The following is a 25,063-nucleotide window of genomic DNA, read 5'->3' as shown; positions in this document are numbered from 1 at the left end:
CATTCCTGCATTTCAGGCCTGCAACAGTTGGGACAGAAAAGCATTTACCATTTTGTAATATTGCTATTCCTTACAAAGTTTATTTTTTGTCGCAAATTTCTTAGAGTGCACAACAGTACAGGGGCATTGTCACAATTTCCATGTTTAAATGTTCCTCCCATTCTCTGTCCACAGGACTGCAGAACAAAAAATGAATGTGTCAAATCATATACATAACAGCTAGACATGTCCCTATATTAAATTTACAAATCCAGTGCTTCTTAGGCTACACTAAGAAGAGGTAAATAAAAAACATTTGTCAAGTATTACTGCACATGATCTTACTCTCCACATTGTATATTTAAGCATGTAATAAAAGTCAATGGAACTTTAACAACAGTCTTTCTTATGCAGTTAACAAAACAAAAATACCTTCTACTCACTGTCTGCATGGATCCAGAGTGACAGATGTTCATAAATGAGTGGAAAGTGACACATATCAACCTTTTATCTCTGTGGAAGACTGGCTTTTAGAACTTTTTTATATTAGCATTTTCCACATTGTCCCAACTTTTTCTGATTTGGGGTTGTAATAAAATTCCTGATTTCTTTTTTGTACAACCAAAACATATTAATGTGATTAAGTGATTCTAAGATGGTTTTAATATACAGTTTTATTAACAGTTAAATTTTAATTCTTTGCAAGTAGTTAGGGCTGGCCCGAATAGCGTTTTTTGAGCTCCGGATATTCGGCACTGATTCGAAGCAAATATTCGAATATTCGTTTTTAAAAAAAGAGGTTAAAAAAAAAAAAAAAAAAAAAGGAAATCACGGCCCCTTTAATCCACTGAAAAATGTTCAATTTGCTCTGACCGACGAGACATATTCACCCCGGATTTTTGGTGTTTTTATCCCGGATTTTTGTGTTTTCACCCCATATTTTTTCTGTGTTTTTAGCCCAGATTTCTTTGTGTTTTCATCCCGGAATTTCTGCTGCCCCACACCGAGGCTGCTGCTGCACGGTTTCTCCGCTGCGCAAGCCAGCCCAGTAAATTGCTGTTTGTGTTTTCACACTTAGGCTATTTGCTTAAAAAAAACAAACAAAAAAAACGTTTGTTCAGGAAGTATTTTATATTCTTAAACATTGTTAATTATATTAGAGGACAGTCATTGTAAACTGTACTTGGTCTATTTCGGTTAAAGGATTGTGCAGGGCATATTACTGATTTTGTATTTTTGCACTTGGGCTATAAGCTCAATATTAAATATTTCGTTTGTTTAGAAATTATTTTATATTTTTAAACCATGTTAAATTATATTAGAGTAGAGGAAAGTCATTGTTAATGACGTTATTGTACTTGGTCTATTTCGGTTTAAGCATTGTGCAGGGCATAGCCGTATTACTGATTTTGTATTTTTGCACTTGGGCTATAAGCTCAATATTAAATATTTCGTTTGCTTAGAAATTATTTTATATTTTTAAACCATTTTAAATTATATTACATAAGAGGAAATTCGTTCAGACATCATTTTTGTAGGCCAGGCTTTTGTAACCGATTTAGCCCCTACTGTTGCCACATTACCCCTTACGTTTTATTATATAAATCAGTTTCGTTTTTTTATCATGTATAATAGAGGTCTGCTCGAGACTGATTTTTAAACCCACTCTTCCACGCTCCCGCGTTTCTGTCTCGTTACCGCTCCGCAAAAAAATTGCTTCTTTTAATCCCGCGCCCGCCCGCCACATACACATTTCTGCCGCTCCCGCCCCACGTTCCTAATATAAATTAAATAAACTACATTTAATGCTTCAAATTTACTTATATATTTATTAAAACAGCAGCGCTGCACCATCGGTGTGTGCGTGTGTGTGTCGGTCCATCCTGCGCGTTGAGAGTTTTCTTTAGGTTTTTTTTTTACAATTATTACAGTTTTCTTAACTATTTATTAATTTGCTCCCGCATCGTCTGGATTAAACTCCCGCTCCAGCCAATAACAGTTCAGTTCTGTCCCGCGCGCAAGATATTCTGACGGGACCCGCGAGAACAGAAGTGGTTAGACTGAGGTGGAACTCTGGAAAGGAGAAAAAAAACGAATATCCGAATACCAAAATTAAAAACCGAATACCTACTCAACGAACGAATATCCGAATACCCGAATATTCGGGTCCAGCCCTACAAGTAGTACATGTTCCTGTTTCTGTCCCTTTCACACTCACCCGACTTATCTTAAATTCACGGATGATCCATTCTGACAAGACAGACTCAGACAGCATGTGCACCACAAGCTCACCATAGTACAGCGGTTCCCTGTCTGTAGGCCAGTACTGGTCACACTTCACCTGCATCACACGGTCCCAATCAAACGAACAATAAAGTCATGTGTCAGAAACATCCAGGGGTTCCTTGTAAGACGAATATACACAGTTTAGCTGTGTATTTTCTCCACTCACCCTGCCTTTCTCCACACACTGCGTGACCATGACGATGTTGTACACATTATGTTCCCACACCATCCGCCAGAAATCGTCTTTGGTCCCTGGGAGTGGTCCCTGTGTGGCTATGTATTCACGCCCAAAACTGTTACCCTGAGGCACAAACACACAGAGAATGGCTCCTTATTACTGATGTTAATAAAATAAGCAGACTATTACATTATTAATCTTCTTAGCTCCTAATACACTGCCTGGCCAAAAAAAAAACCGAAAGAAAATGATCTCATGTTCCCTGAATCGCTCTTTCACAATTCCAGCCTGATGAATCCTGGCATTGTCATCTTGGAATATGGCCGTATCATCAGGGAAGTGAAAAATCCATTAATGGAATAACATGGTCTATATTTAGTATATTCAGATAGTCAGCTGACCTCATTCTTTCAGCACATACTGTTACTGAACCTAAACCTGACCAACTGCAGCATCAACCCCACATCATTTACTTACTTAAATCCAGGTGGCGACTTTTTTTTTTGGCAGTGTATTAGTATGGCAACCTGATCCAATAATACAGATTGTACTGATTAGATTTTTTACTATGGTTATATTATTATACCATCTAGAGATGGTAAACCAAGGCCAGACAAATTATCTGAGGTTTTGATCCAAGTGCCAGAGTGGCTCTGCTGCAACTGGTGTTTCTTTCAATTTCTGTCTGTATCTTTCACTTTGTTTGGAAATACATAGGGAATGTAATTTGGGCTTTTACCAACTAACTGAGTGCATGGGAAGTACATAAACAAGAAGCATCCATTTTTCCATAATACTGCTTCAACTCACTGGGATAAAGCTAGCATTGATGAAATCAGAGCATGGGTCATCCTCCAAGCACAACAGTTTCACCCGGGTAGCATCATCTGTAGAAAAACAAAAAAAAGAAAATAGTTTTTAAGACAACCATTCGTGATTTTTTTCTTTCTTTGGTTGTTTTTCTCTCTCTACTTGTGCCCCTTTCTGCATCCCTCCAACCCTGAAACCCCCCAAATGTGTGTGTGTGTGTATACACATATATATATATATATATATATATATATATATATATATATATATATATATATATATATATATATACATGAATAAAGAATGAGATGAAGGACTTTTGAAAGTGTTAACATCTTAATAGTATAAATGGCTGCAATTTTTTTTATATTTAAAACTAGTCAATCACTTATTCAGTTTTCTGATTCTATTGTTCAGAATATAACCCAGCTGCATAATCTGTGGGCAAAAGGAAAACTAGTTTGCTAGATATTTATATTGTCTATTTTTAGATCGTATCCCAACATCAGTAGCTTTTTTCCTTTTTAACTTTTTCTTTAATGAGAAAGTGTCTAATTTCTTGACTATTACTTACATGGCAGTATATTGTTGTATCTATTTTTGCAGCGGTTTTCAGGCAGACGTGCAGCATCCAGAGTCTGGTTGCGACCCACATCCTTTAAGTCCTGTGAAAAGAAAGGAAATTTTATGCTGCTATATCTACTTATCACAGAAGAAAAAATATATATTTAATGCATAGCAGTGTATTTTTTCACTCTATTTTATTCTGAGTCTGGTATATAATGGACATGCTGGAGGTGTTTAAATAGCCTAGTCCATCTGATTCACATTGAGCCTAGTTTGGCACTCCTCTGCTCTCATTCAGCAGAAATCTGTGAGCCTTCACACTGCACCACTCCAAGCAGAAATCTTGTGTTGCCCTAACAAACAAAGCCACTCTCAATTACCTCACACTTTTGATTGTTACTTAGAACAATGGTTATTAATCCTGATCTGGGACTACGGCTTGTTTTAGTTTGTTTTTCTTGCTGTAACACTTTCTTGCTAAACCCAGTTCACCCCAGCTCGTCAGTTAAGTTTATTAGTTGTATCAGGTGTGCTTTAATTAGTATAAAATCGAAAACCTGCAGGGCATGATGACCATGTCATGTCAAATAAGTGGTTATTGGCCCAAATATGCTATTAAAGATACCAGATTCTTTGATGAGGATACTTTGATGATACACTGCCTGGCCAAAAAAAGTCGGCACCAAAAAAAGGATCATTCAGTCCATTGATGGAATAACCTGCTCTATATTCAGTATATTCAGGTAGTCAGCTGACCTCATTCTTTCAGCACATACTGATGCTGAACCGAGTCGTGACCTGACTTTTTTTTGTCCAGGCAGTGTAATTTGGCTTGTAAATCTAATGAGAAAAAGTCCGCAAATAAGATTTTTTTTTACTAAATATATTTAGTGTACTATTTTGCACTAAATGACAATCTAAAATGTTTTACTGCCTATCTTAAACATTCTTGACCTGTGTAAATATTGAATTGCAATATTCTAGTTGTATTGTGTATGCTTTAAGTGATTTGTATATCATAATGCACTCTTGCTTAATTGCATAGTAGTTTATGTATCACTGTTTCTTTATCAACACTGTTCATCTCAATTTAACCCTTGATTCAACAGCTAGCCAAAGTTAAAAATGAAATTTCTATTTTTTCCCCTGTTCTAAATGTAAGTAGACACAACACTTACAAAATTCTACTCAAACACAATGTGCTGTTTACATTGGCTGCCAGTATTACCGATGTAAACTTACTGTGTAAACAGGAATTTCAGTTTCAAATGCAGTCTGACCCTTACCTCAAACTCCTCAGAAAATAGGTAATTGGAGTCAGCCTGAAGCTTGGAGAGATGAGACTCGAAGTGGGCTGCTTTAATTGGGCTAATAAAACACAGGCAAAGAGTGTCAAACCAGTATTTACTGCGAAGCTGTAGTTAACCAAGAATATTTGTGGACTTTTTTCTTATGTTGAGAATGCAAGTACTCACCTAGATATGCAGCGGTTACTGCAACAAAAGAGAAATAAAAAAAAAAGAATTAGATTAAAAATTATTTTCACTCATCTTCTCTGAAGCCACCACAGCCAATTTCAAACCCCCAAAAACCTTCCCAAAAAACTTGTTCATCACAGATCAACACAAGTTCACAGTGTCCAATGAACAGTGAATGAGGATAAGCAGCACAAACAGTGCTGCGACAGATCAGCTTCTGTCTTTGACTTTACATCTTTACATCATAGAGTGGACAGTGAGTGAGCACAGCAACACTGCTCAGTGTTACTGCTGTGCTGATAATAAACCCACACTGAAAAAAGTGATGCGTAAAATTTACTTTAAAAAAGTTTCGCAACTTTCTGCATTTGCTTTTTTTAGGTGAATTCAATTTCAGATCAATTTAAGTAACTTCAACTCGGTTTCAAGACTTAAATGTTACATGTTGAGATTCAGTCAATTCTTTCTTTTAGTAAACTTTACTTAATTTCTGCATACAATATCACCTAATTACAGTTAAACACTTAAACAATATTACTCAAATAATTTATGATACATAATATATACATTTAAATATTTTAGTTAAAACACATTTTAAACACAATCTCAACACATGGATGGCATGTAACACATTCTTTTTATAATACTAGAAAGAATGTTTTAAATTCCATCCATGTGTTGAGACAATGAGACTTGGTCTGTTTGAGATAATCTTTGAGATTGTGTAAATATTTTAATGTGTGTTTTAACTATAAATATTTAAATGTATACATTATGTATCATAAATTATTTAAGTAATATTGTATAAATTAAGTAATTTTAATTAGGTTATATTGTATACAGAAAGTAAGTAAAGTTTACTCTATGTAACATTTAAGTCATGAAACCGAGAAGAATTTATCTGAAATTAAATTTACTTAAAAAAAAAAATAAGTGCAGAAAGTTGCTAAAATTTTTTAAAGTAAATTTTACGCATAGTTTTTTAGTGCAGCTCCTCTGGGGTGGTTTCTCCTGGGGGGTCCTGATCATTAAAGAACAAGGTAAAAGAAGGATTATAATGTATGCAGAGAAACAGATACAGGACTTAACTCTGTAAAATTATAGGACTAAAAGTACTTGTCAGTGGAAATAGAATTAGATGACAGTGAGGTAAAATTGGGTACTTTTACACAATTTAATTGGTTTAGGTGAGCATAAATATTTTACGTTCAACTGGCAAAGTGTAGCTCAGTTGTGTAGCTCAACCACAGTCCATAGTAGTCCAAAATTGTTTAATTATTATTTTTGTAGTAACCGGAAAAACAGGCTGCAATTAAAAGCAAAAAAGGCTTTAATACATTGTGGCCTGGAGAAAACTGCAGCCATCACTTTAACCAAACACATGCACACGAAATTTGATAGTGGCATTTTCAGAGGTCTTTTTAAACATTATCAGATGCTTCTATATCAAATAAAAAGCTGATTGTGGTTGTGAAGTGAGTTGGAAGTAATACAAATTATGTTATAATGTTATTATGTAATAATGTTAATTATTTTTTGTTAGTAAATTGGTGTGTTAGTAAATGTAACAAACAAATATGTTGTACCTCCTGATGCCCATGTACATTCCTGTATTAGACACCTCCTTCCACATACTCATCCTCACCACGGGACTTTCCTGCACCGCTCTGAATGGATGGACACACACATCACACATACACACATCACAGTCAATCTTTTAGTAGATGAACTAAAAGATCACAATGTTTTAGAATACAGAGCAGACAATTGGGCAGATTTCATTAGTGATCAGGATCTGGATTTCCTGTTTTTCTCTCATTTAATGATCTGTGTTCTTCAGATGCCCAGCTTTTCTGTTCCCCTTACCAATGACTGCTTACCAGCTGCAGTAACACGCTTGATCTTATTCCTAAACATGTCTGGGTGTACTCACACTTTATGGACCCTCTGCTTGTAGATTATTAAGGTGGTTATAGCAATCACCATGCTGATGAGAAACAGGCCGGTGCTGATGCCCTCCACGATCCCTCCCATCGGCTCTGAGTGAGGGGATAAAAGTGGATTAGTGCTGCTTCTGCAGCGGGAGGATGAGAAAGAAGCAGGCATCGTTTCTCCACCTCACCTGCTTTAGTGCGCAGAGGGAGAGAGAGGTAAGTGTCGCTGAAGAGAGGATGGGAAAACTGCTTGTTTTCGCCATCGTAGAGTTGAGTGAAGGCACGGACACTCAGCCTGTAAGAGAAAACGCATTGTTACGAAGGCCAGATCCCTGCTTTGTACCAGTGACAACACATGCATTTACACTTCTTCAGCAATACCTGTAGGGTGTTCTGGATGCAAGGGGTCCATCACAGTAAGAGTTTTCATGTTTTTCAAGCTCAGCTTCTTCTTTGCATGGTCCACCCAGCCGCTCCATTCCAGCTCCGAGGTTGATCTCAAGCACCTGGTTGCCTATCTCTGGATCGTCTTTGCACAGACTCTTAAAGTAACTGGTCTGGTAAGCCCTGATGGAACTGTTGCGCTTGTACTCCAGGTAAGAGGGCAGAGGATGCCTGTGTTCTGGCAGCAGGGGCTCAATGTCTGCAAATGCAAAAGTTATTATCATATATGTGCTATTGGTACAGAGTTTGTGAACTCTTCAAAATCTATATTACTGTAGAACTTTCACCTAAAGTAAATAGGTAAATCAAACAAATGAAATGAAAATATAGACCGATAATAAATATCTATGAAAGGCAAAGGTATGGGAACATGGACATATGTGGAGGTATATCATGATACAAACTAAGAGGATTAGAACCTCTGAAGAAGAGTTGTTGATGCTTATCATGTTGAAAAGGTTAAAAAAAAAGACATTCAAGACCTGTATTATTATTATATGTCTAATGTCAGGTATGTGCTAAAGGGGTATATTCATAAATATATTCATATATTCACACAGGAAGCACGGGTCTGTGCTTTTATCTCATTAATTCTTCATTGTTTAATCAATACAATTATTTTAAAAGACATAATGACAGATGTACTAATATTTGGTATATAAAGGTTCAAACATGATATAAAAAAAAAAAAGGATTTGTGCCTTTCCAGGTCTGGACTAATCACAAACCTACTTTTGCAAAATACTTTGTAGCTGGAAAGTACCGTTAGATTCTGCAACGATAATGGCAAAGTAGCGGATCACCCCGTTGGCATCACTGAACCAGCTACAGTTGAATTTGAAGAAGATGGTGGACTGGGTGATGTGAGTGGCTTGTTCACCAATCCGTACCATGGGGGAAGGCACCGGAGGCCCTGCATACACAAACATTTACAAGTGGAATTTAGTCTTAATGAACACTTTGAGTTGTAAAAAAAGGTTTCAGCTTATAGATTAGATGACTAATAAAAACTTCCACTAGGGCAAGGCCTGATATAACACAGCAAATTTCTGGAGTTCGAAAATCTGGTGTTAAAAAAAAGTGTTAAATGAAAGTTGTCAGAATTTATTCTCCAATTTAGACTACAAGTTGAGTTGAGGGGAACTCTTTGGCGCTGTAGTATTTTGGAGGTTATTCCAAGGTGTTGAGGAGTGTGACTGAAGTTGAGTTGATTCACTTTTACTGCTTCATGCCACGGCAACGCTTCTCTTAACCTCAGCAGATGAGAGCGCCATTTTATTTTTGCGCACTTCATGTATTAAATTAATATATTATCCACATTACTTCAGATTATGGGTGTATTAACACATTTCTAGTTATATCAACACTTGCTGAACATGCATTGTTTATTTTGGAGTAAGTTACACAGCTGGGAGTTGATTTTCACTCTTAAAGTGTAATTTTAATTAATTCAGATTTTAAAGGTGCTCAGTGTTGGAGTTATTTGACAGAGTTAAATATTTCAGTGTTAACCCAACTGTTCAGCATCATTTACTGGCATAATAGGTGTGTCCCTAAATCCACCAGGGCTACCGTCCATGGGGTATTCCATTATATTTTTATATAATGGTTGTTTGCCAAGCCAACATGTTGTAGTCTATAAGAGAAAGTTACCATCTTATGTACTGTAAAATGCGACAAAGAGCTGGCAATGCAGGATTAAAGTTCCCATGGAATGGAAAAATACACTTATTTTACACAGCCTTATTTACTTAACTTGCAAAGTCCAAAGTCTCAACTCTGTTAGTGATCATTATTGATTAGAGTGAGTCTCTCTTCTGTGCTCACAGTAAAATGTGGATTGTTCAACAGCACTCATTTACCAAAAACACAAACTCAATGCAGATCTCAAAATGATTATCCTAAATGTGTTCTCTTGGATTTATTTTCTAAATGACTTTTGCAATTGTACAAATGTTTGAGTTTGGGTTGTGTAGTCACCTAAACTGCACTGTTGCTTTAATACTGTCTACACTTTGCTGAGAAAGGAAGACAAACACAGACCGATATCAACCTGAATAATAAGGCAATGTTTTTAACAGCCAAAACAAGATTACTGACCTGATCATATACTTTCACTACATATCAGAATCAGTTTTAGGATTGACAGGGTATTAATGTAATTTTATGTCATTTAAAATCCCACGTTCTTAGTGAATAATTTAATTTAGTAGTAAACAGAGAGAGACTTACGATCAATCATGGTGACTGTGTTGTCCTGGGTCGCCGGGCTTTTCCTGTTTCCAGACATCACCTTGACTGAAACAGTGTAGTTCCTGAAGGGTTCTAGTTTGTCGAAATGCTGGAAAGTTGTGTCACGACCCAACGTCAGTTTGCGAACTGGGTCTGCAGAGCTTTGCTTCTTACATTCTACCAAATAAGTGTCATAATCGGCCACTGGAGCCTTCCAGGAGCATGAGAGTGAAGTGGAGCTCAAAGGGTGACAGCTGATGCTCTGCACTGGTCCTGGAGCTGAGAGTAAATATGTGTTTTCTGTGTGAGTTCTTTGTGGTTATGAAAAGGTGTGAGGCAAATTATTCAAGAGGCATAATTTGATATAGATTCGATAGAGACTACAAAACCATATTGAATACATGTGACCTTTCATAACTATATTTAACAACAATTGGTGAAACTGAGTTTAATTAGGAATGTTATTTGTGATACTTTTACACCCATATACAGCCTGGATATTGGAAAGCTGTATTAGGCAGTCAGTATACTGCCAGACCATATAGCCTAAAACCAGGGCAGGGGCGTAACAGCAAATTCTGGGCCCTGTACACGCTCAATGTCAGTGGGCCCCTATGCATGCAAGTACACATGGAATGTGAGCGGGAAAAAAAATCAGGATTTTCCTCCTACTCAGGCCCTGGGTAGTCAGGTCCACTCCCCACCCCCCCCCCCCCACCCCCACCCCCCTCCCACTACCACGCCCATGAACCAGGGGTCATTTAGTCAGAATTTGATCAGTAAAAGGTCAGTGTGGAGAAAAACATTTAGTAGGTCTCAGCACACAACAGCACCCTAATTCGTAGCCATTCAAATGAAATCATAGTTTGTGGGAAATAAGGCTTACTCCACAGGGAGGACAATGATTGAAAAAAACAAAAACCCTTTTCCTACTTTTTTTGTAAGTTTGTTATAAGCACACTCAGTGTTATGCAGATCCAATCTTTGCATACATATTCTTGATGGAAAGATCAGTTGATCCAGCTAACAGCTAATTTCTGGTTAGTAGAATGTTTTCTGAATGTTACAACTAACATTCTTAGAATGTTCAATCTGTTAAAATCTTAGTTTTTATATATTTAACATATTTAAATGTCACATCAACATAGCTGCAACTTAAACTGAATGTTTTGTTTTGGGAATGTTACTTTTAACATTTCCATAATGTCAGTATTCATCTAGCTGCCAATATTTTGTTAGAAACTTTTATTACAGGCTAACCTTCATGGAACCTTTTTGAAAGGGTTGATAAACATTTGAATAATGTACTATTTAAGCTGTGAAGTACATAAATTCAGTACTTTTGTCTCTTCCTTGGTTACTTATTTCTTCTGCTTGGCCTGATACAAATGATGAGCAAATCCCAGACTTTCAGCTGCCTGCTGTTTGCTCTTTAATCAATTCTCCTTAGAATGTGCTTCTGGCAGGCAAAGAAGAAGAAACCAAAAGAATGAAGTCACTGTCTAATAATGTGCTCAGAGCCTTGCTTTTTTTCTTTTTTTCTGTGCTGAAACACAAGCCAGCAAATGGCAAGGAACTGCTACACTAAATAAATGATAAAGCATGCTGCTGGCAGTGTGTATGTGAATGCGTTTTGGGGTCAGCACATATCTGTGTGTCTAAAAGCACACCAGCTGCTGCAGCCAGGCACCAGAAACATTTCAGTCTCTTTAAATGGCACCCCTTTTCTGAGCGGAGGTAAATGTAGAACATTGATCACTAATTACATTTCTCAGATTACAAACCCATCCAGTTCAAAGTTCTCAGTACAGTGTAGATAAAAAAAAAAACACCATCATGAGCCCTTCATAGCCCCAACATCATAGCCCACATCCAGTGGTCACATTAGGTCAGGCAATGATTTAATATTAAAAAAGTCAGGTATACCTTAATCATCACTGCATATGAAATTACACTGAGGGGGATTTTAAAAATGATGCACATCTGTGAAGCTACATTGTATGATACATATTGTGTGTGGGCATGGACTCACCGGTTCTAACAGTGTGGTATACAAATGAGCTGTAGGTTACAGGTCCTGGTGGTCCTCCACTGACAGTGCGCAGGCTGATATTGTAAAGCCGGCCGGGATAAAGGCCTGCCAGGATGCAGCGTGTGGGGTTCAGGTTCGACACCTGCAGCGCGTCTCGTGGCATCCAATTAATGTTAAAGTTGTCGTGAATACTTCTGGCTGGGGCGTGCCACATGACCTCTACAGTGCCACCAGTGCCATCCTTAATAGACAGTGAGGATGGGGGCTCAGGAACTAGAGAGAAAAATAAATATTTTCATTAGACAAGGTGAACAGTTAGTGTGAAAACAAGTTTTACTATGGGTCTAAATCAAACAGAAAAAAGATATTCCACACACTGGCTCTTGGTTCGAGCATTAGTTAAAATAGTTAAAAAAAAAAAAAAAGAGTTGAAAAAAAGTATAACTCACTGACGGCAATCACACTTCATGGGTATAGTGCATACATAAAGGTATTTATTGGTATATATCAGGTACTCAGGTATTTATCAGTCAAAGCAATATTGTTTAGATATGACCATGTACAATAAAAACTTTAATACAGTTCTATGCTGCACTGCAAATTACTACTATTAAATAAAATTCACATTTAACATTCAGTATGAATTTATCGCTTGGTAATTTTAAATGTAGTATTAAAGAAAAAAGGTAAATAACAAATGATTTTGTAATGTCACACTGCAATAATGTTTTTAAACATACTACTTTTTAGAATGTGTATGAGACAATAAATCATACAATCTATAACATACTACTTTTTAGAATGTGTATGAGACAATAAATCATACAATCTATTTCTCTTATCATTTGATATAATTATCTTATCTCTCCTTCCAAATGTATCATATTTCTGTTTGTAATTTGGGAGCATCGTGGGCTTGGTTTCTTCACAGACCTGTGCGGCCTACTTCCGTGGCAGTGTTGGTGAGGTTTCCACTTCGGGTGATCACAACAGCAGTATATAGTTGGCCAGGTAGAAGACCCCGGAAGATTGCCTCTGTGTGTTCTGGCCCCAGTTTCTGCTGTGGCTGATCTGAACCCTCTAAAGAGACCAAATATTCACTTAGTCCACCAGGAGCACGTTTCCAAGTCAGTTCCAAGCTGTCTGAGTATCCCTGATTGTCAACCTGTAAATTCCAGGCTGGGGCAGGGACTGAGAGAAAGAGAGAAAATAGAAAATGAGAAAAAGAAAGACAAATTAGACTGCAGGACTGTTTACTGTTATAGACATACCCTTACATATTTATGAGAACCAATTTTATCTATCACATAATTTTCACTTAATTATTTGTCACATAAACACAATATTCACATGAATCTGATTATTTTAACCCTTTCAGATCCTGTGTGCATTGCAATGGACACGTTGCAATTTATTTATTTATTTACTTGTTTGCTGAATCTTGTTTTTGAATGCATTACATACAGAAAAGTTCATTATTATATGATGCACATCAATGAACAGTCTACCCACTAAAATTAAACTTAGCAACTAAAGAGCCATACAACTTTTTAAAGCTAAAAGTATTGTTTAGAGTTAAACTGTAATTTGGTTTATAGGAATCTAGTTACAATTTCTTCATATATAGTGTCACATAAATGGTCTGTGGAACTGGAATAAATTAAGAGCGGTCACAAGAGTCCCCCTTTCCCCATTCATCCTTATTCATATTCAACAACGATTGAGCTGTTTAAAATAAATAAATGTTTAAAAGCTGTTAGAAGCAAGCATGTGTGTATTTCGTGCACATACATGGTTTAAACTTTAAATATTACTCAAAGTTACACTATATGCGTAAATATTTTTGGATACTTCTAATCAATGCATTTAGCCACTGCCGACAGAGATACACAAATGCAAATGTGCGCGCACTGTTTGTCTAGTCTTTGAAGAGAATATGTGCCAATAGAATAGAACTCTCTTCAGAAGTATAAGCCTCCCAGCATTGGGCTGTGGAGCAGGGGAACGGTGTTCTTTGGAATGCTGGTGATCCATCAAATACTTTTGTGATGAGTTTGGGCATTTGAGGATGTAGTGAAGTAAACATTCTGATCTCAGTATGGCTCTTGGCAAGCATCTAGTAGAAAGCCCTTCAGTTACTTCAACAAAAGCAGGTTTGTTCTAGAACTTTTACAATAATAAAAAACAACAGTTTGATTTTTTAGAAATAATCAAATTCAAAATGGACAGAAAGACACTTACCTGTCTGCGCCCACAAAATAGAGTCACTGCTCTTGCTTCCTCTGCTATTGCTGACCACCACCAGCTTGTAAGGTGTCCCAGGAAGCAAGTGAGGGAAACTGTAGTCCCGTACAGCCGCCGCTACATTCCTGTAGTCCTGGAGCATGTTCTCCATGTTGTACAGGTAGAGGTTGTAGTGGTCCACCCATCCTTCAGATGCATTCCAGTGGAATGCTAGCTCTCCCATCCTATTGGAAAGCAGAGTGAGGTCCTTCACCACAGCCGGACCTGGGGAACAAAAATTAGTTGCCTAAATGTCTGTATAGCAAGAGACACTGTAACCAACTCCGGTTACTGTTTCATGATATTAAAAATATCAAACAACTAAAACCGAATGAAAAAAAATCTAACATATCTTAGTTTTCATATTTTTATCAGTGTGGACTCTTGCCTACCAGAGCTACATTCATTTGTATATTAATGTATATTTTATATAAAAGTGGTTATTGTAGTTCATGTGGTCATTGTAAAGAATGTTTTATAGTAAAAAGAAAATGACAGATTAATTATAGTGTAATTTTTCTCCGCAGTGAATTACTGTAATTTTACTTTATTTATCTTTTTTTGCCATTTACACTTTTTACAGGACATATTTTACAGTGTACCCAAGGCCTTGGGAAATCAGTTACAAACGTTAAAGGTTTATAGTGAAGAACTTCTTTGATTCTCATACAGTATTGCCTTTTTTACGTAAATCATTTTCTTACGTGTCTGCCCCTTAGCTGTAACCACCGTGCTGTAGGTAGAGTTGCTGAGGGTTTTGATGTGAATGCTGTAGAACCTCCCAGGAGTAAGACCTTCAAACAGGTGGTGTGTGACCCCGGCAGGAACAGATACATTATATAGCACTGCCCCGTCCTCGTCCTGCAGCTGCAGACTGTATCCATCATACACACCCTCTGCTCTCTCCCAAGCAGCTTTCAGGCTGTGAGTGGTTTGCTCAATGTCCGCGTGAAGACCCTTCACTGTGGAAGGAACTGCAGGACAGATAAAGAAATTAAATTTAGAGAAAATTATATTGTGGGTTCCCAATCATGCCATAAATCAGTGGGACACATAACTCTAAACCACTCTTGGTTGGGAATGACTTTAAAAAACTAATCATTCAAAACAGTGACTGAATAGATCTTTAAATAAATAACCCAATAATAGTCATGCAATATATTCCAAAGGTACTGCAACATTAGACCAATCTATTTATTAATAATCAGATCAAGATATAAATAGCTGGAATTAAAAGCTAAAATGTCGATCTTTTATATTTTAATGTCAAACCCAAATGTTTTCAGTCTACATCAGAAATAAAGGGATAGGCCTTACTGTTCCAATACTTTTAGAGGGGTCTGTATGACTGAAGACTTCAAATACCCAGGAAAAAATATATATATCTAAACGCATACAAAGTGGCAGTTCAAGAGTGAAAAAATATATTTGTTTAGACAATGTAAATAATAACTAGCAGATTTACAAAAGAAAAAAAAAACTCCAATGTTTTATTTTGGTACACCAGAAATATGCATCTTTTAGAGTGAGACCTACAAAAGAGTGTAAGTTACTGTGGTAATAGTACGAATTATAATAATCAGTTTGGTTAATCAAACCCCTCTGAGCTGAACTTACCTGTTCGTCCACTGGCTGTGCTGCTGTTCTTCAGTTCTCCACTCACTGACTCCACAGATACAGTGTACAGCTCCCCAGGAACAAGGCCTTTAAAGTCCATCTTGTTGTCTTTCTTAGGAACACGGTAAGACACTTTCACATGACCACTCTGGAACAAGCACACTTCATAGAAGTCCACGTCTCCAGCTCCGGGGGACCAGGTGGCGCTCAGAGCGCCACCAAGAGTACCTGGAATGAGCTGGAGATTCTCAACTTGACTGGGTACTGTGAAATAAACATACCAAAAATTACTATTTTGCAACTTGTCCTAAATCATTGTTCCTCATTCTTCATTTTAACTGACAATAAAGTAGTTTACAGAAATACAGTAAAATGCTGTACCTAACAACTGAATAAGTCATCTAAAAAAGGGTTGACTGCTAAAAAAGTCTCACTCTTTGAGATTGGTGATGTAAAATTTGCCAGTACATTTATCCAGTCCAGTTATTTCCGCTTCACCGTGTGTCTTGCTTACCAGTTTGGCCTTCTACAATCTGGGGCCTTACGAATGAGCCGCTGACGGTGGACACCACTATTTTGTAGCGGTAGCCTGGGTTGAGTAGAGAGAAACGATGCTGTCGTGTTGTGCTATTGAGTCTCTCTGAAGAGAAAACCGTGTCATTACACAGGATCTGGACATCGTAATAGTCTACGTCACCCATCGCTGCCTCCCAGCTCACATTCAAATCCGTGGTGCCATTCTGGGTCACAGCTAGTGCACGCACAGCAGCAGGGACTAAATAAAAGAACACAGACATTAGGTCAGACTTTCCGAAGAAAATCTGATTTATACATGACCAGACAACACAAACATTGTCTATAACCTAATATATTTCTTAAACGATGTACCTAAAAGCAAAAAGTGACCATTTGTGGCCTAAAGACCTATTTGGACAAACCACTGATGGAGTAAAAGTAAATGTTCTGATTATTACTCTGCATATTTATTGAAAAATGACTACCGGTTTGAGCCAGTATGAACTTACGACATAATACGTAAATACGTTCATCCAAACAAATGAGTTCAGTGTCACTCTTACTGAGGAAAAAAATCTGGAAATGGGATGTTAATCTTCTGCAACAACAAAACAGCCTTGGTGGGCAAAACCACACACTAATGGTGAGTGAGGGTTGTCAGTAGACACACATTATGCAAATAATCAATGTCAGGAGTTATTTTTGGGTTAATCTTACCTTATTTTTTAGTGTCTTAGCTGTTCAATTTATGTAATATTTTCATTGCAACAAAGTAGTACAGTTAAATCAACACCGGGAGCATTTAATTACACTCCTTAACACCCTGTGAATAAAAGCTCAAATACTACAACACCAAAGAGTAGCTCTGAACCAACTTAGAAAATAAAGAAAAGTAATCTAAACCCACATTTTCAAACTGCAGAACTGTTTACTATATTGCATAGATTACAGTGAGTTAATCAGTATACTAATGTGAAGATATCACTATGAACAAAGTTAAGGGCAAATTAGAAAATACTGAGATGATTGTAACTCAATCACAAGATATGACACAAATATTACCCTACCCAGCATGCAACCTATTTGTGAACACATACAGCAGCTCCCATTTTCTTTCTGTCACATTTTTATTTAATTTTTTGGAGAGGAGTTTTCAGTGATTATTATCACTACCGGGTGGCAATAGTTCGTTTTAATGAACATGGTTGAAAACCAGAGCCCAATCACTGGCCACCACTCACTAGAAACCTCATATTGTAGTCTCAAACTGCTGGTTCACAGCTGGAGGATGCAGGCCTTCATTATTATGTTAGACATTTATTAGTGATCCTTATTAGTCAGTGATATTGATGCTGAATCTAGAAGTCTAGCAGAGACAATTACACAAAAAATCTGGACACTTTAAATCACCCCTATGCCTGACAGAAATAAATGAAAGAAATAAAAAATAAAACCACTGGAAGATTTCAAGACAAAACAGGCTGACACTCACATGTTCGTCCCTCAGTGGAAACACTGGTTTCATATTGGCCGCTCTTGGTAGTAACATTCACCTTGTAGAGGCGACCGGGAACAAGATCACTAAACACACACTCATTTTGGTGCCTGTCCACTGTTTGGTTCCTCAGGATGGTGTCTTTGTGCAGGATTGACACACTGTAATGGTCGTAGTCCCCAGCTGCATGGTTCCAGTACACCTTTAGAACATCTTCTTGGGCTAAGTGGATAGCAGTGGGGTTCTGCACAGCAGATGGTTCTGAAAGAAAAAAAATGTGTAGATTAAAATCACAAACCATACAGAATGTGATCGAGAAACAATAAAATGGTACTGAGACATCCCAGATACCTGATTATTTCATCAGATATTAATATTTTAATATTTAGCTTAGACTACTACTCATTGTTCTGTTCACTACCGATACATTTTGGAATCAATGTTTTCAACAATATAACAATATTAGGTGCAGATAAGTATGTAAAAGAAAGTAAATGACACTTGTATTCTACAATACCATATGATTTAAAATAATTAGTAAGTAATTAATAATAACTACAGTGCATGTAAAACTGATTGAAGTCTAATAAGAAAGTATTAAATAGATATATTAAAAAGATAATATAACATATTTTTATTTTATTTTGATGAATAGATAATCACACTATAATAATTATGATGGCTTATACTAATACAGTAAATATTTGAATTCCATTCATAAAAACTGTATGTTTTTGCATACATTTCTCAATATATAAATGTAGATACACTTGCCAGCCAGTAGGGGGCAGCAGTAAGAGTAATGCAGACTGCAAATAACAGCAGAAGACATGATGAGGGGTGTGGCTTCACATGTATCAAAAGAACTGTCTCCAGAGAGATTCTTTCTCTCCGCTGTTTTCCATCAAAAGGTAAATATCTAACAGAGAGAAACAAGGAAAGCAACACTGTGTTCTCTCCTCTCAGATAGGCTGACACCCAGCAGGAGAACAAAGAAGACTTGCAGTGTTCTGACCAAGCGAACAAATGAGCTACATGTTGGCCTCAAATCACCAATAAGAATAATTAGAATCTAAGCCAGATGTCTAATCAACAGTACACACAGCTGCTTTCTCTAGCAAACAGGAGGCACAGACTGAACAAGAAAAAGCATCCAGCTTCATTCCGCTTAACTGTCTACAAACTTTTCCTGGACCAGACCAGAAGCCAGAGGCCGCTGAAGGCATTTACTTACATAGATAACACAGTTATTATGATTATGATAACATTAAGAAGTAAGTCAGTGAGTATATCTGAAGTTGTCACTTACGGGTTCTTGCTTGCACTGCAGTGAGGTTTTCGTTACTGCCACTGCAGGTGATGATGAATATGTTGTAAAGTCGTCCAGGTACCAGGCTGCTGAATTCAGAGCTGACGTTTGTAATAGTTAGCATGTGCACCGTGCGTTCATTGTCTTTCAGCTTCACCTGGTAATTGTCCACTTCTCCAGCTGCAGCTTTCCACGAGACACTGAGGAAGTCTGAGCGTCCATTATTACTGACCATTACCGCTGCAACAGCTGCAGGCTCTGAAAGAGAGAGAGAGAGAGCGCTTTTGTACGCCAAGAATATTTGTGCATGTTTACTGATGTGAAATAAATAAAAAATAAACCCATATATAAATATGTTTATCATTTTCCAGTATTACTTTATCTGTAAAATAAACTGCTCACACTTTTCACTATGGTAATGTGACTTTAAGACGGATACACTAAATGTTACCATAATTAACTCAACTGCAGCCAATATAGCTTAATTAAACCTTAACTCAAAATATGCCCAAATTAAGCTATACCATTTAGATATTACACAGCAAAAACCAGAGTTAAAATTTTAGAGTTAAGCAATTGAGAGTTGATCTTTTCTTGTCATTATAACTCATTTAGATTTAAATGGTGTTCAATGTTGGAGTTATTTGACAGAGTTTAATATTTCAGTGTTAACCCAAATAAACCCAATAAAATATTGCCCACAGAATCTCCACAGAGATTTAATTAAACTCCGCCCAGTTAAACTCAATATTTGCATAATGGGCATGCCCCACCCCCCATCCTAACTTACCATCAGTGTGTAGTGTTGCCCACCATGGTTACCTTTTATTGGGTCTTCCATTATATTTTATATAGTGGCTGTTTGCATTAGGTTTCCATATATTCATTAAATATTTAATTCATTAGATAAATAAATCTAAAACTATCTAACATTTTGTAAGATATAACATAGACCTTGAAAGTAATTTAATTACTTTTCAAGTTGTTTACTAACACAGATTCCATAAGTGTACATGTGAACATTGTTAGGTAAATATTTAACCATTGCTGATGTTCAAAAAGTTGTTTTATCATGCACCTGTTACATTAAGTTATTTGTTTGGTGACAGGCCGATCCATATATTTTCAGTTCTGAAAAAATACTGATACATATTCCAATATAAGCCTTTTGCATATAAATATTTTTTTTTACATATTTAACACAATAATATATATATAACATCACAGTTACTGATTAGATGCAGCAGACTAGCGTCCTGGTGCACTTTTACATGAATCCTCTGCAGGGTCTTAATTAAACTGAATAAAATTAACAGCACAGATGTACTCCCATCTCCACACGCTGGCTTTTACATGTCAAGTAACTATACTGCTCTTTAGCATTTCTACACTAAAATATCTCTAAACAATTGATATTTTAGTCAAAGCAACAGCTAAAGCTCTTTGCAGTATGTGGGGTTGTAGAGAAGCATAATGTATCATCAACATATTAATATAAGAAGTTTAGTGTAGTGCTGGGTGGTATACCGGTTAATGCGGTATACCGCTGTACAATTTTAAACCGTAGAAACATGCTGGGTTTTCAAATACTGTCACTCTAACTTGCTGTACCCAGCTGGGTGAAAGTACTGTAATGGTTCTAATGGCTTAAATTATTTATTAAAATATTTAGTTTTGTAAAGGAAACCGTGTTAAAGTTGCTGGTGTATCTCTTTTTAAGGTCTGTTGTTTATATTCTTTAGCTGTTTTTCTTTTGTGGGGCAAAGTAAACCCAATACTAATCAGAACCTTAATTTAAAGCATTAGTGTTTATATTATATGTACTCCAAACAGTAGAGTAAGTCACATCCTATATAAAAAAACCCAGTCATGCAAAAATATATAAATAAATAATAATCAAAATATCGTGATATACTGTAAAACCACCAGAATCTTGAAAAATACTGTGATATGCATTTTTGGTCATACCGCCCAGCACTAGTTTAGTGTATATTATAAACTCCATCATTTTTGTCTGCTCTGTCCTTTAAACAGCTATAACATGCATTTGTATCAGGTTACAAAAAGGGCTGCTTTTTGAACTCATGCAACGCAACTTTGTCTTAAAAGCATTTGACACGGTCTTACTTTTATTCAGGGTGGGCATATATTTTGCTAATATTACTTTTACACTGTTTTACACTTACTTTAGTCATGCTTAAATTGCAACGCTTTTACTCTTACTACATTTATCAGTTTTAAAATCTGTTATTTCACTTGTTTGAGTGCTTTTTAAAACATTTTGAACCACAGCATGGATGCTACAAATTCAAACTACTATGCAGCCTTTCAACACAGCTTTAACCTAAATATCTAAAATGCTATGATGCAGCCTAAAATGTACACTTGCTGCTCATCCAACACTTTGCTATTTTATCAGAATAAGGGGTGGCTGCCAGCTTTTGGGAAGTATGCAAATATCGATTAATATTGATAAGCAATTGTCATTGCTCATCATTCACATGTAATAGAGCTAACGTTACCTCCTTCACCTCAAAGTTCCTGTGTTATCCTAAAGTTACTAATGTTACTTGTTTATGTGCCGCTCTTGTTTCTTCTTACTGCCACTGTCTATATTGAAGATGGACCAATGGGCCGTCCCCTCTATATTGTGGGCCGGTCTCTTAGAAAAAATAGGAGGAAAAAAAACCTAATTAAAACAAATTTAAACAGCATCGGCCCCTGAGGACTGTCGGCCCACCAGGAAAATGTCCGGTACGCCAGATTACCAGTCCAGCCCTGTGTTCATCCGATATCCACAACGTTAATTACATCAGTATCAGACCCAATAACTGTTTGTGTTCATCATCTTAACAAATGTATGCGCTGTTAACTGCATACACACATTAGAATAAATCACAATGTATACAGTCAGTACAGTCTATTTTTTTTATACCATGACGTATATATGGCAAACTATTGTCTCTCTTGTGTATTTTTCTTAGATTTTCTCAATCCATCTTTGATGGATGTAATGTCCAACAGATGGATGTACTGTTAATATGCACATAGCGCTATAGTTACCTGTGCGGCATTCTGCTTCAGCCTGCTTCGAGACCTGTTCTTCTCTGACAGTCGTAACTAAAAGCCTGTAGGAAGCTCCAGCAGTAAGAGAGGGCAGGTGAACGGAGGTGGCATTGGCTGGAAGGCTCATGTTGTAGATGACCTCTTTGTGTCTCAGAAGTAAGATCTGATAAGAGTCCAAGTTTCCTTCAGGTCTCTCCCAGGTCGCACTGAGAGAATCAACAGTTCCCGTGTTGCTAAGCTTCAGGTGTGTCACTTCCATAGGCACTAAAGACAGATGAGAACAGTACTGAGATTTCATTATAAAATATTTTTCAGTATAATCATAGCAACATACAGTGTCTTCTAATGTCTGTTATTTTGCAATGTAGTGCTGAAAATAAATTTTTAAACATTATTTTTAAATATATATAATGACTCTTTTAACCAAAAGTAGTAGTTCACTTACATCAGCTTATGTGGGGAGAGGCACTGCATGAATTACACTCTTGTATAATGCAAATTTTCCATTTTATTCAAAATTCTTACACAGTAAAATAAATCAACACTGATAGTGTTTATTTGAGGTGGGTCAGAACACGAAATCATATAATATATTGTGATGCTGAAATAAATACAAGTAGTAATATTAGAGTAATGAGGTAATATTAGTGTTAAGTGGTAGGTAGGGTAATCATTAGTAATGTATATATATATATTTTTTTATAAATAGGCATTTTAGAGTACCAGGCTACAAATAGAATGGCTACACTAAAACATAATGGTACTTTAAATGGGTCTTTGAGTAATGCCATAGAGAAACAGAGGAACTACTTTAAGTACCATAAATAACCATTTTTTGAAATGGTTCTGTTCAGGCTTATAAGAACCTTGGTGCTTTTCAGTGAACCAGTCCACATTTGCTTTTGTTTTGGTGGAACCAAGGATACATCAAAGAATACGTCATCAAAAGAGGGAGTTGCACGAAGGCTCTCGGATCACCCTGAAGAACCATTTTTGTTGAGTTCAAAATTAGGTGTGTGGACTGGAACGAAGCATTATTCATGCTGAAAATTTGTTAAAAATCATATCCCTTGAGAAACAAGGCAAACATAATGTGTTTAAGATTTAAACAGTCTTACATGTCATTCCTGTGACATTAGCAGAGCTGCTGAGGTTTCCACTGGTGGTCATTACTTTAATGATGTAGAGGCAGCCAGGTGTAAGGGTATTAAAGGTGCATTCTCTCATATTAGGGTCTAAGTGGCGAGTTTCAATGGCATGTGTGCTGTCCCCATAGTAGAGCTCCACAGTGTACCCATCCCTGAATGATGGATTGGGATTGTGGCTCCATAGAGCACTGACACAGGTCTCATCTGATTGACGGATATGGAGTTGTGAAACAGGTAGTGGAACTGGAGGAGAGAAAGAGAGAGAGATTTATGTACAATATATATATATATTTCATTAATTTGAGTTTTTAGTTTATTAGATTTTACTATTCAGCAGGTGCTTTAAATCTATTGAATAAATTTGATAAGGTACCTGTTCGTCCTAGGCAGTAGACGGTACTGGCCTGGCCCCTGCTCTCCACACTCACTGCTGCCTTGTACTCTCTGCCTGGCTGCAGATTTAGTCTGGAGAAGTTGAACTCTTTTGCAGATTTGTCCATAGTTTCATTAACCAGTGTCTCACTGCCATTGAATAGTAAAACACGGTAGTGCTCCCACTGTCCAACAGGGGGCATCCAGCTCATCTTCAGTGAGTTTTCCTCAGCGACATTCTCCATCTTTATCTGGGAAACTTCACCTGGAGCTGGAAAGAAGAATGGGGAGAAATAAACACACAGTGCAGCTGTGTCATCAAAACTTGATAGTGTTGCGTGCAGTGTGTGGATTTTGACAACAAATTCAGATTTAGTATTAGTCATAGTCTTGTGACGAAAATAGCGTTGAGTTTTAGTCATAATTTAGTAATCTGAAATGTTTTTAGTTTTAGTCAACTAAATATCACAAGAATATAGTCAATCAGTACCCTTGAATGTTTAACTATACATTTATAAAAAATAAACATTTATTAACCAGTTGTGTAATATTGTTAATGTTTGAATGTGAAATATATTTATATTTATATATGATTTAATGTATATTATTATTGTAGTAAAATAAAAACGAGAAGAAGAGGACGGCAAAGAATACGCTGGCTTGATACAATCACATGGGCCACCAGCAAAACAATTGCAGAACTCAAAGTAATCGTCGAGGACAGGAACGCGTGGAGAGAACAGATCCATAAAGTGTCCGAAAGTCGATTTCGACTAAATGGCTAATCATCATCATTATTGTAGTATTGTATGTGACTATAAATATTTTACATCTAAAATTTTGTTCTAGAAATCAGGTCATAAAACATTTGAATGATTAAATTATAGTTTGAACAGAGCTGTAGACGTAAAAGTACAGTTTTTAAAAGATCTCCAGCACTAACCCAGCACCTACTGCAGCTGTTGCTGCTGTCAACACTAGCTATATGTTTCCCACTGTGGGACTTAACAGATGGTCCTTTTTTAATGAGTTAATCTGTATCAATAACAGAACAGCAGTGGTGTCTTTTAGTCCACCGTCGAGTTAAACACACCATCAGCTCATAAAATAACATCAGCATTAAAACACGATCTCTGCATGGAGATTTGTGTGACTCTGGTCTGCAGAAGACTAAAAGATTAGGGGTGTAAATCACAAGATTCATTATGATACGATATGATACGATACGATTATTTTAGTCAACGATACGATAATGTACGATACCTCAAATTATGTCACGATAAGATACGATGCGATACAATACGATACAATTTGATT

The 25,063-nt window shown here is 36.7% G+C and overlaps 1 protein-coding gene across 1 annotated transcript in view; it reads right to left on the bottom strand.

Annotated features, from left to right (window-relative positions):
- ptprb (protein tyrosine phosphatase receptor type b) overlaps window positions 1-25,063 on the bottom strand; it is a 52,851-nt gene that overhangs the window by 4,240 nt on the left and 23,548 nt on the right. Inside the window, exons 5-27 of the mRNA XM_022671526.2 lie at window positions 23,748-24,017; window positions 23,345-23,617; window positions 22,224-22,490; window positions 19,161-19,418; window positions 17,849-18,112; window positions 16,355-16,615; window positions 15,841-16,104; window positions 14,928-15,197; window positions 14,182-14,448; window positions 12,874-13,131; window positions 11,941-12,213; window positions 9,909-10,187; window positions 8,440-8,589; window positions 7,614-7,875; window positions 7,421-7,527; window positions 7,232-7,337; window positions 6,885-6,965; window positions 5,296-5,313; window positions 5,107-5,188; window positions 3,828-3,918; window positions 3,254-3,330; window positions 2,432-2,566; window positions 2,198-2,320 (exon numbers count right to left, since the gene is read on the bottom strand). Coding sequence (XP_022527247.2) covers window positions 2,198-2,320; window positions 2,432-2,566; window positions 3,254-3,330; window positions 3,828-3,918; window positions 5,107-5,188; window positions 5,296-5,313; window positions 6,885-6,965; window positions 7,232-7,337; window positions 7,421-7,527; window positions 7,614-7,875; window positions 8,440-8,589; window positions 9,909-10,187; window positions 11,941-12,213; window positions 12,874-13,131; window positions 14,182-14,448; window positions 14,928-15,197; window positions 15,841-16,104; window positions 16,355-16,615; window positions 17,849-18,112; window positions 19,161-19,418; window positions 22,224-22,490; window positions 23,345-23,617; window positions 23,748-24,017 — 4,436 coding nt within the window. The remainder of the gene's footprint in view (window positions 1-2,197; window positions 2,321-2,431; window positions 2,567-3,253; window positions 3,331-3,827; window positions 3,919-5,106; window positions 5,189-5,295; window positions 5,314-6,884; window positions 6,966-7,231; window positions 7,338-7,420; window positions 7,528-7,613; window positions 7,876-8,439; window positions 8,590-9,908; window positions 10,188-11,940; window positions 12,214-12,873; window positions 13,132-14,181; window positions 14,449-14,927; window positions 15,198-15,840; window positions 16,105-16,354; window positions 16,616-17,848; window positions 18,113-19,160; window positions 19,419-22,223; window positions 22,491-23,344; window positions 23,618-23,747; window positions 24,018-25,063) is intronic.

Source organism: Astyanax mexicanus, chromosome 2 (genome assembly GCF_023375975.1).
Source record: "Astyanax mexicanus isolate ESR-SI-001 chromosome 2, AstMex3_surface, whole genome shotgun sequence".
Taxonomy (NCBI): Eukaryota; Metazoa; Chordata; class Actinopteri; order Characiformes; family Acestrorhamphidae; genus Astyanax; species Astyanax mexicanus.
The sequence above is the reverse complement of the archived record's forward strand: the minus strand, read 5'-3'. Positions and strand labels throughout refer to the sequence as shown.